At 42.1% G+C, this 11,695-nt stretch overlaps 1 protein-coding gene across 2 annotated transcripts in view; it reads right to left on the bottom strand.

The window, feature by feature from the left end:
• Positions 1-11,695, bottom strand: part of pdxdc1 (pyridoxal-dependent decarboxylase domain containing 1) — a 32,122-nt gene that overhangs the window by 5,111 nt on the left and 15,316 nt on the right. For both annotated transcript variants that reach the window (XM_008293279.1, XM_008293280.1), the window contains exons 14-22: positions 6,532-6,592; positions 6,151-6,221; positions 5,667-5,772; positions 5,366-5,540; positions 2,992-3,110; positions 2,754-2,875; positions 1,347-1,439; positions 1,167-1,263; positions 135-233 (exon numbers count right to left, since the gene is read on the bottom strand). In XM_008293279.1, coding sequence (XP_008291501.1) covers positions 135-233; positions 1,167-1,263; positions 1,347-1,439; positions 2,754-2,875; positions 2,992-3,110; positions 5,366-5,540; positions 5,667-5,772; positions 6,151-6,221; positions 6,532-6,592 — 943 coding nt within the window. The remainder of the gene's footprint in view (positions 1-134; positions 234-1,166; positions 1,264-1,346; positions 1,440-2,753; positions 2,876-2,991; positions 3,111-5,365; positions 5,541-5,666; positions 5,773-6,150; positions 6,222-6,531; positions 6,593-11,695) is intronic.

The raw sequence follows: 11,695 nt of genomic DNA, 5'->3' as shown, positions 1-11,695 counted from the left end.
GGAGAACATGCAAACTCCATGCAGAAAGATCCTGGTGTCCTCACCGCTGCTAGCTACGAGATGTTGCTATTGTATGAATAATGGATCCCATTTAAGAAAACATAACGGTCAGTGATAGAGATGAGCTGTCCTACCTGGCAGTCTCTTTGAAGACGAAGTAGGAGTGTCTTGAACAGACAGCTTTCCTGCTTGGGCCTTGGTTGAGTACGTCTCCTCTGTGGAATCCAGGGAACCTAAAGACACAAACCATTAATATTCACACACATATACACCGACAAACACTTACATACCTGGTGACACACAGTCCTTTAATACTCTTTAGAAGTGCTAGTCTTTTCTACTAGTTGCTACATACAGGGCTTTAACTATAATTAAATCCAACATTCTTGTTTTTATTGATCGTTCTTTTCACTCTGGCCACTGGCACTTAAAAAAAAAAAACTTGAATAAGCCTCGTCTTGTGAGCAGCCACGTTGCGCAACCCTTTCTTTTTTAGCCATGATTTGAAAATGACTCGTGCATCTGCTTTTTACAGTTTATGGTGTATTAGAATATGGTAGAAATTACATTTGGAACCATACAGAAGCTGCATCTTCTCAAAAATAAGCAATAATATGAATATTTTGGGGCATTTTGCAGCCATTTACCTCTCTAGCTAGATCGAGACCTGTTGGTCATACAAAAATGTGTTTTAAAAAGTGGTAACTTTTATTTTTGGTGTCCTATGCATATATTGTGTGTGATATTGCTCTTCAATATTGCTAATTCTGAGTTTAGAACCTGTGCATAAAAACATGGCATGTGTGTTTGTGTCAGTCATGTATACATTTTAATAAATATCTTCAGGATACGTAGATACAGAAAAGAACGATTAAATAAGGCATTTGGGAAGTGCATCATATGGGGTTTAATTTCAAGGATCTCCAGTGTAATATAACAATGTGAATATTGAATGCATTTTACAGGCAGTTGCACGACATGAGGCAGAAAAGTTATGAGCAGTGAGCTCAACTCCTAAAGAGGTGTGAGAGTGCAGAGAAAAAAAAGTGTCACTATTTACACATTACATTAACAAGGTGGTTGTAGCCCAAGAATGGCTTTGTAGCACCAAGTGTGTGAGCATTGCAATGACTATCAATGTCCCAATATGAAGCAACGTGCGGTACCTGCAGCCAGGTTGAAGGTCCTTCCCTTAATGGAGCTCTGAACTGGAGAGAACCAGTTCAGCACTGAGCCGACCAGAGGAAGCTGCCTCAGCATCCCCTTGAACACACAGACATCGAGGAATATTTAAATTGGTCAGTAAAGCAAAAGAGTAAACAACAATATGAGCAACTAACACACACCTCTTCGATGAGTTTCTCCTCATTGGCCTTTTGCAGTTGCAGCTCTGCCTCCAGGATGCCTTTCCTCACCACCTCAGTCATGTTCTCCAGCAGCTACACAGGAAAGACTTAATATCAATGAATGAGCCTCGATACACTCTAGATCACTGTGGCGGATTTCCTTTTAAAAAGTACTTCTTATTTAGTTCTAACTAAAGTCTGACGTTTAACATTTAGCTCTTCGGTGCAAGCAAACTTTTTTTGTACCTCCAATGACCTGAACCTGACGTGATGAGCAGCCTCAGCAAACAGTCGGATTCGGAAAACCACCATCTATCTTCTACTGTTAAATCTTTGGTAAAAATGTAGGCATCACATTGAGTCAAATATGTAGACACTGTTTGGATCCTATCCCAATTTGAGATCTCAAAAACTGGTAAAAAAGGGCTACTTGATCAAAATACTGGGAGAGCTGGTTCTAAAGTTACATTAAGTTGATCAGCTTTAATTATTCGTACAACTTTTACAGGGAGAATGTCACTCCTGAAGAGAAGATGCTTAACGCTGTGGAAGATGTTGGAACTACGAAAACACTTCGTCCACTGGTCAACGTGTCTACATCTTGCGTAAAGTCAGAGTAACTTAATAGTACTGTGACCCCACAATGGATCCCAAAATGTAAAAGAACCAACATCGAATTCTCTGTCCATTTCGGGAAAATGGTGACGGAACCTTGAGATACTTTAAAAATTGCTTCTGTGGAGCTATGGCAATGAATCAGGCAAGATGTCTTAAGTGGCATGCTTTTTTGATGGGAGAGCAGAATGACCCTCTATGAGCAAAACCTCCAAAAACGCCCAAGAAACTGAACGAATTGTGCATCTGGATCTAACAATCAGGAAAATTGCTGACATGTTCAACATGTCATTTGGAATAGTTGAAGCGTATCAATTCTAAAAATGCACAGCACCACTGTGAAATTTGTGCCCAAGCTCCTGACTCCTAAGCAGAATACGCACCATGCTGAAATCAACCATCCATCCATCCATCCATCCATCCATCCATCCATCCATCCATCCATGCATCCATCCATCCATCCATCCATTGCTTTATCCTCTGTAGGGTCACATTGGGCTGGAGCCAAGCCCAGCCAACCCTGGACAGGTCACCAGTCTATCAAAGGGTGGATTTCAATCAACAGTCTCTAAATGACCCAAACTTTGCTTCGAGGGTCATCAATGATGACTAGACCAACAAGCAGTCTTTGCATTGGAGGAGCCTGTAATCTCCAAGACCAAAGAATGCATACCAGGAGGCGTTTGGGTCAGGTGCAATGCCAGCCAGGTGTTGGACAAACTTGAATTGGACGCACTTTTTGTGACTATTCATTGACCTTCATGTATTCTATAAAATGAGCGTGTTAGTTACCCTTCCGCTCTCCACTATGTCTCTCCCCAGGGCGGCTATTGTATCCACTAGCTCGGAAACATCCACATCCTCGGTTACCATGCCCACAAAAATGCAGTCCTCCTCTGTTCCAAACTCGGAGCCTGGAACGAAACAAAGAGAGCGAGGAGAGAGAGAGACGACAGAAAAGTTAAGGGACATGAATACAGCGTGAACACATCGTCTCGCACAAGCCTCTCAGATGTGAAGACAAACTAACCAGCGGAGAAGATGATGTCAGTGTCAAGGTCTTGTAGTTTCTTCAGCAGCTCAGTGTTAATTTTCTCCAGCTCCTGCTTGCTCCGGATCTCATCCACTCCATCAGCCTGCGGCTCGTACCTGAACATAAACACATCCATCACAGCCCCGTGCTTGATTCCAGCCGTGCGCCACAGCAGATCTTGTCATTACATTGTTAAACGCGCAGTAATTAGAAATAAAACACGCAGCAGTGCTACTTTCGGCTTTGAGTGATGTTTTTTTTTCTTCCATCCAGACAGAGGTGTCAGAGAGGTCGATGTGTGATACTTGGCTTTTGGTGTGTGCAGTGTCTCTGCCTGTGAACAGCAGCGTGTGGAGACGTAATGATTTGATGAATAGAGGAAAGCAAGAGAGTAAACAAACATTATGAGCAACATCCTTATCTAAATCTGTTCTGTCACTATTACTCACACACACACACTCACGCACCCTCCCCTACGTCTCTCACTGCAACTACCCCCAACACCTCCGCCAACCTGCCTCCTCCATTCCCTCATATCACAAACCATCCATCCATCCATCCATCCATCCATCCATACACACACATAAGAAGCCACTCTACCAAAAAAAAGAAGATCTGCTCTCATCATAAGTCAAAAACCCACCACTAGCCACCACCTGATACCACCATGTCTACAGTAAAGCATGGTGATGGCAGCATCATGCTTCAGAGGTGCTTTCCCAGGACGGGGAGACTGCTCAGCGGCTTCGATCTAGCTTCCCTCATCAAGACTTGATCGATGAAGTGCTTTTCCATCTCTCTAGTGTGTGTCTGAACTTCTGTCAGAGAGATCTCTGGGTTCTTGGACACCTCTTTCTTGTTTGGTTGTTAAATGTGGCCATGGAGTCCTAAAGGTTCTAAACTTCTTCCTTCTTCCAATAGTGGCCTGCTATTGAGGCCATTGTGTTGTGTCTGGTTAGATCAGGGTAAAGTCATAAAACCTGTTCCTCACCACAGAGAGATTTCCTTGGATGCCATTGTTTGGTTTTCATCCTGATCTGTAGTCTGGACAGTATGGCTGTCCCCGACAAAAGGTTTTTTATTGTCAACTAGTGATCTTCAGTTTAAGCCATTAGTCCACTAGCCGTCCCATGTTTATGGTGTTAATGTAACTATCTAAATATATTTATATATGTTGAGGGGGAATCAGAAAATGATTTGAGTTCCAGGACTGAGACAGAATGTTTAGGCCAACAATGCTACCATTGTGCTACATTACAGAGAACAACAAACCCGCAGCTAATAGTAAGATTACACAGGCTGAACACAGGATATGTCTCTTTCTACACTATGTCCAGTCAAACAAATTAGCCGAATTGATATACACCTGTTTATGTCATGCATTTCAGTTCTTACATTACATTTATGTTGCTATTGCATGTGTTTTGTCCTGTCTATATCTCTGGCTATCTGTGGCTCTGAAGCAGCTTGTTTCTGATCTGCATCCTCACCATCCTGCTCAGAGTTTATTGTAACCTTGTTGACTCTTTGTTGCTTCTCACCAGTTATCTTTTCTCCTCTCAACCCAGTTGGTCCAGATGGAGTCTATTTCTGTTGGAGGTTTCTCGTTGTTCCTCCACACTGTCATCAAGTGTTCGTTCAAAGAGAACTGTTGGGTTTCTCTCTCTAATATTGTAACGTCTTCATGTTAACATTCAAAACACCCTGAGAGCATATCTGTACTATGTACTTAATTTAGTCTTGTACATTTGTATTGTGTAAAGGACCTTGGGTAAACGTTTGTTGTACAATATGAATAACGGAGACTTGACTTGACCGGTTCAAGAACTGTTTGATCTATTTACTACTGAAACTACGGTCCAATTAAGTGCAAAAGGCGAAGGCGCCTGAATCTGGAATCAAATTTGTGTCAATATAATCAAACAAAACTGCAAAACTGATGAGCTGACAGTGAGGGCAAAAAAGGAAAACCAAGAGTTTACACAATGACACAGATTATTTGTTTCCAGGTTCTAGGTTGAACTTCTGAGATTTCATTGTGTTTTGCTTTGGGAAGTTTTAGTCTGTCACATTCTTACTTTTGGTTAATATTTAGGAAGCCTTGTTCGATTATATGGACACATCTGACTCCTTATCTGACTTCACTGTGGTACTCATGGGTCACAACATCTCCATGCTGACTGTCATCTTGCGATCTCACTGCAGCGTGATCTCTAGTTTGTTGTGGTTGTGCCAAAGCTTTAACAATCCCTCTGACAGACTGATCTGAAAATAATCCTACATCTCAACAACTTTTAACACTCAAGATCTTTAAACTGATGTGATTTTCTTTCATTTACTACAGAGCTCTTAATCGTCCACCCAGGCTTACCGAACAGCTCCCAGGCCCGGCCAGCTGTGATCCTCTACGTATCTAAGCGAGGGTGAATGTCGGTGGATCTGCTCTCTGAAGTCCTGTATCAGGCACAACGTGGAATTCATCACAGGAACCAGCTCTATCAGCTTCACTACCAGGTCGTCAACATCCTCCTGCTGGGTCCCCAGGACTGGATGGGAGGTAGAGGTCAGAGTCATGACATGTTCCTGCTCACGTCTTCACCCTTGCTAACAAAATCTATCAATACTAGAAATAGACAAAGGCAGAATGTTGTGTTTGTGTGCATTCATGTCACCTGCAGCAGTCAGCAGGGGGCTGAAGCGAACACAGGTTCCCTCTTCTTCAAGCTCCACCACATCTACTCCACTTGTGGGGACCAGCTCAGCCAGCTGCTCCCCGAGCTACAACCACGGGAATGTAAAAGAAGTACCACGTTTTATCAGTCAACTGTGAGCTTTGTGTTGTTAAAAAAGATTTTGTTTTTGTAATATACACACAATACACATACACGCAAAGTTAATATCTTCCTCCACAAACATCATTAAAATGCCAAAAGAGGGAATCTTCTAGAAAAATCATGTCCCTCCAGTAGATTTCCACACACTTGGAGAATTAATGACAAGGAGCAGTGAAGCTGCTCTAGCATTATGTGGTGACCCAAAGCTGTACTGAGACACTTTATGTTGGTTTTTCTTTTAATTTGTCACCCGCCTGTAGACTTGTGCAGCTTTTTACTAGCAAAGGCACAAATATACATTCTAAGAAGGGAAAACACTCACCCATCTGTTGAAGGCATCAAGGACCTCTTTCTCTCCAGCACAGAAACTTTCCACTAAACCCTCGCTGGATGCTAAACAACATAGAAAGAAAAGGGAAAAAAGGAACACAGGAATACTAGCTGTAGCTGTCATTTTTTTTGTTACAGCGTTGGCAGTCAGTGGGGGATGGAGTTTGCTCAATAATGCTAATATATGTAATAGACAAGGATCCTACTGACTCCACAAAATATTATACATTTGCTTTTATAGTGTTATCTGAAAATTTACATAACATGCATCATAAAAAAAACTAAGATCCGCAGCGGCTGTACATTACTATCATCATTTTATATTAAAATGTGTGCAGTTATATTTGTACAGTCCGGAGTGTGAGACCCTTACCAGCACTCATTTCTTGGGAAAACTTGAACAGCACCACAGGAGACTTTAGTTCATCCTCCACCTTTTGGACACACAAAGACACAGATCAGGAATTGGAGGTATTTATTATCCTGCTCAGCACGTGATCTGATAACATGCAAAACAATTCAAATCAGTTTGAAAGGGTGCAATGCAAACATGTATTTCAGAGTTTGCTGTTAGTCCATGCCTCCTGAAGCAACTGTATGTTATGTCAAGGAATTCACATACAGCTCTTGTTTGAGTTATCAAACTGCTCTGTATGGTGGTGGTGCCCTGAGTCTTTGCCTCACCAGTGGTATGGAGCAGCCCAATCCAAAGCTACAGTTTAGATTGAAGATTTGGTTGGACGGATTAAGTGGCTGTCACACCAGGTTGATTAATACTGAAATATATTTTCTAGTGCAAACCAATCAATACATGGCATTGGGCATTTCAATCACTCCATTACCACTGTCAAATATTTCAAAAGCAAGCCTAAGTACCATGCAGCCAGGTTGTTGATGCCAGCAGCACCTGGGCACACCTGTGTCTTTGAGCATATCATCCATGGATGGCGTCTTCAGTTTAGAATTACCTCAATATTAGTTGTAAATTGAGCTATGCTGATTAGCAAGAATTAAATTCAGCAAAACATCTCATCTCAGTGAAGTTACATGTGGTACATTTAATTTTCTGAACCACTAAGACAGGAAATTAAAAAAAAAAACCTCTAATAAGGCCCATCAACAGTGACATCCAGGTGAGGGTTTAAGGCAAGCATCATGCCTGGATGGGGCTGACAGTGAGGCTACTGTTTCCAGGATGTTGGTGTGAGGGTCATGAATAATTTACAAGCATGTGTAGTGCTGTGAAGTTAGAAAACAAACCAAAAAATATATATATAATATGCTCTATATGTAGGAGAAAATTGTATTTTATCCTCAATATGCTTTGAATAAAGCTACGGTCAGATCAGAAACAGCATATGAAAAGGCCTTTCTTATGGCAAAATTGTCCATCTATTTTTGTAATTTTCCAAAATAAACCAGGTGTTGGAGGTGTGAAAGGGAACAAGGTTAGAACCTCTCTCTGATGCTTTTTTGTTCTTTTCAAAAACCAACCAAACAAAAAAACTTCCATGAAATACAGTTGAGTGCAAAACCACGAATGCCTAAAAGAAGACTTGAAAAAAATGTGCAGCATCGACTGTCTGATCACATCTCACCCCTCTGTTTAGCTTCACCATTTAGTGTGGCCACTTGAAAAAGACATACTTTACCTTTGCATGAATACTTCGGACACTGTTAATTTCAAGCATACTAAGACCTTAAGGGTTTCAAGGTGGACAGTGCAAAAATGTATGGACAGTAGTCGAAAAAAATAAAAATGAACGAGAAATATAAACGACTACTGTTGATATTGTGCAAATACTTCCATTGGTGGAAATTCAGATATTGCACAGATTCCTCTGCTATTGCACAGGATTATTTCATATAGGTAAATCCTAACCTTGCACAGAATTATATTGCACAGATTCTTTTGTGAGTAAGAAATACTGATATTATCCACGTTTTTGTACATGTACAAAAAAAGTTCCATTGTACAGAGGCTTCTTATAGGTATAAAATATTCATGGCACACAGGTTTCAATGTCTTGACGTTGCACCAGAGTGTGTGGTCTACTGGGAGCTGGCTGTAAAGTCTGACAGCTGCAGGAAGGAAGGATCTGTGGTATCTCTACTTTACACACTGCAGGTGAAGCTGCACTCAAAGGGCAGCCCAGTGTTGTCAGATACCCCTTTTCCACCAGGAAGAACCAGGTGATGGTTCATTGCTGGTGCTAGTGCCAGTGCTTAGTTGGTTCAAGTCTCGCACCTCCTAAGAACCTGTTTGCTTTTTCATTGGCAAGGAGCTGCGCCACTACGTCGCCCTAAAATGTCAAAACATCACGACATACGTAGCTGTTGACTGAACAGCACTCGGCTCCAGAATAACTTTTTCACTGGTGTGACCAACTTTCTCATTTGGTCGCACTTTCCATCTTGTCACAGGCAAAACATATGACTTGCTGAATATTTTCCTATCGATAGACACTACAATTTATCGACATTTCCGGAACAACCCAAATTGCAAGTTACACTAGCTGCTGTTGGTGGTTGCGCTGCTCAGACTGTTGTGCGACCAAAAACGACTTTAAAAAGAGTAAACTAGGGCGTTTTAATGTCTGATTTGTCCAAGATGAAGCTGAGTGATTTTTTCTTGTGCAGTCTTTTCTACGAGCGGAAAAAACAGCACACGTAGGTGCTCTTTGTTTTCACGAGAAGACTGCATTTCAAAGAGTAAACACCGCAGTACACCGAAGTTATAAAAATACTGTTTTCCAACCCTGTGGTGCTGCTGGTGGGACACATCTGTACCAGATTTCAGCGCGCAACAGTTTGTGCAAAACCTCCTTGTGTCCTGGGACTCATTCCAATATAACGGCGATTGAACAAGGGATGTCCTGGCGAACAACGACACAAATCACTGCTTGTGTGGCCCATTCTGTGTTTCCACCGGTCTCATTGGTCACGATAACCCCGCCCCCAGCTTCAGATGTACTCGGTTCTTAGTTCTGGCCCAGCAAAGAGTTGGTGCTTAGGTGGTGGAAACACAAAGAACTGGTGCTAAGTCAACTAGCACTGGAACAAGCTCGGTGGAAAAGGGGTAAGAGTGTTCTGTAGGAAGTGGGATGTGTTGTCCAACAGCTTAACCAGCATCCCATTTGCCAACTCTTTGTCTCCCACAAACTGGGGGCAGGGTCTTTGTGGCTGGAGATGGTTTTTAGGCCTCTATAGAACCCACTGACACTGTTCAACTGCTCCTTCATCTTCATCCTGTAGCTGTTCTTCCTCTCCCTTATCCGCCATCTCAGCTCCATCTTTTCTGCCTTCAGCTCCTCCATGTTTCCCGACATAAATCTCCTCAATTTTCTTTAAGTTGGGCCTTTATGTCAGGAGTAATCCAGGTTTGGACATCGCCCAAACAGTGGTAGTCCCTCTGTTGCCGGGTCAGCGATGCTAACTCATGTCTCTCGTTAGTCGTAAGAACAAAACGTCTCCATCCAACCTCACCATCCAACAATAAAGACTGTTTCAGCAGTTCATCTAAGGAAACGACGACAACCTCCAGTAGCAAACTACTGCACTGAAAATGCAACTGAAACTAAAGTTTTTCCGAGAATTTAGATCATGCAGTGAGGCAGCTCTGCTTGTTTTTTGCGGTGGATTATCCAGATTAATGACAGTGCTTGTCTTCCTGCATGCAAATGTTCCACCACAACAACTTCCTTCGCCACACTAAAGGAACACCAAGCCGCAATATTTGCTTAGCATCGCCCATAATGACTGTGATTGGTTTTAACAAATACGAACAAGCCAGAGCGTGTTTTCCTCTAAGGCGGAATGAGAGTGAGGTGCAGCCATACCACTATGTTCTACACAATGGGCTGGCAAAGTGAACAGGGCATTTCTTTGCCAACAGTTCTTTAGACAAAATTGTGAATGGATGTCCAACAGCCCTGTACTTCAGGGCAGTACCACAGGACATGATTTAACACACCCTCATCACGGGTACTTCTAGCACCCAGAATTATATTGAAGCTTAACCCAGTATAGCCTAAAGGCCGCCCAATACACTTCCTTGATGATAACAACTGATTTAACCTGGTGTAACCATCACATGCCATGCTCTTTGTTTTGCATGGGATGCTTACTCATTCTTTAATTGCAAACCTCTTGGCTATACACTTGTAATTCCTCATCAGTCAGAATGTCCCAATAATCAATAAATTACAATAAAATTCTAGCCTAGTGGTCTAATAGTTGTATTTTCTTGTTAAAATAAAGGAAACCATTGGATTCAACTGCACATTGCATATTCATTAATTATTCATGACCCTTGTATTTCGTCCAAAAGGCAACAAAACAGTTTGAGTGTGGAGAGGCATTCCCAGAAGTACCTCAAAGAACATGCCTGAGTGGTCCACATCCTAAACAATTAGGAAGAAGTGAACAGTCACAGTTCATCAGCCAATGGAGACCCAAATACCGCTGAGCTGAGGGTATGTGGCAGGTGAAGGAAAATGTTTAGGAGTGACAGGAAGAGAGAAAAAGGAAAAAAAAAAGAAAAAAAAAAAGGGGAGGGCAGATTGAAAGGGGTCGTGAGGGAGACGGGAAAAGGCTTGGTCCCACCTACAATAGAGAGCATGAGAGAGCCCAGAACGTCCCGCAGTGAAGCCCCGGAGATGGGCGGGATCGGAGACACCGCGCCCTGGAACCAAGGCAACCCACACTGACTTTAACTACAAAAAATAAACCTCATACATAGACTGTAACTAAAGAAAAGAACTCATACAAACTGCTGCATGTCCCTCCTTCTTTTACCAGTGAGTCTAAATACCAGTATGTCATGATTCACATCCCCCAACACACTGATTGCTCACTGCCTCTGGATTACAGTAGTGTTGAAGCACAGTGCTACTAATCCAGGCACCCAATTTCCTTTGTGTTATATCTCAGTGACTGCATGAGTTTGCCTTTCGTAAATACCAGTGAACAAGCCTTTAAGCGCAGTCTGTTCCCCTGATACTGCTTAAGTATTCGTACAACTGTGGTGTTTTCAAAGCCTCGACGATCTCAAACACGTCCTACAAAAACAAGTGGGTTCTGCCTTTGAATCTATGTGAGTCATTTTTACCATCTCTGCATGTTACTTAGCAATACATGGAGAGACTCTGATCCATCGTAACATATAAACACAGGAGAATATCTCACCAACATTTCTATGCCAACCTATGTGTTTCACTTTCACATGAGCTGAAACCTTATATAAAATAAACAAATGCTTATCTATGAGCCAAGACGCTCCAATATCGTATAAATTCCTATATGAAGGGAGTAATGTCAAGTTTTTCACATATGCTGCTCAGGCTTGAGTGTTTAGGAAAAGCTGAAACAGACAAAAGGCCTCCAGTTTCATGGTGGTGTTGTGGGACTGAAAATGAAACGCTATAAAGGTTTATCTGTCCAATTTCAGTTTATCACTGATAATACATGAGTGAGCTACAACATCCTGGCTGCACATTTCCGTAAATGGCATATTTAAAGGTGGTGATGTTCTATAG

The sequence above is a fragment of the Stegastes partitus genome, unplaced genomic scaffold (genome assembly GCF_000690725.1).
Source record: "Stegastes partitus isolate 25-593 unplaced genomic scaffold, Stegastes_partitus-1.0.2 Scaffold869, whole genome shotgun sequence".
In the NCBI taxonomy this organism is placed as follows: domain Eukaryota; kingdom Metazoa; phylum Chordata; class Actinopteri; family Pomacentridae; genus Stegastes; species Stegastes partitus.
This window is presented reverse-complemented; position numbering and strand designations above follow the sequence as displayed.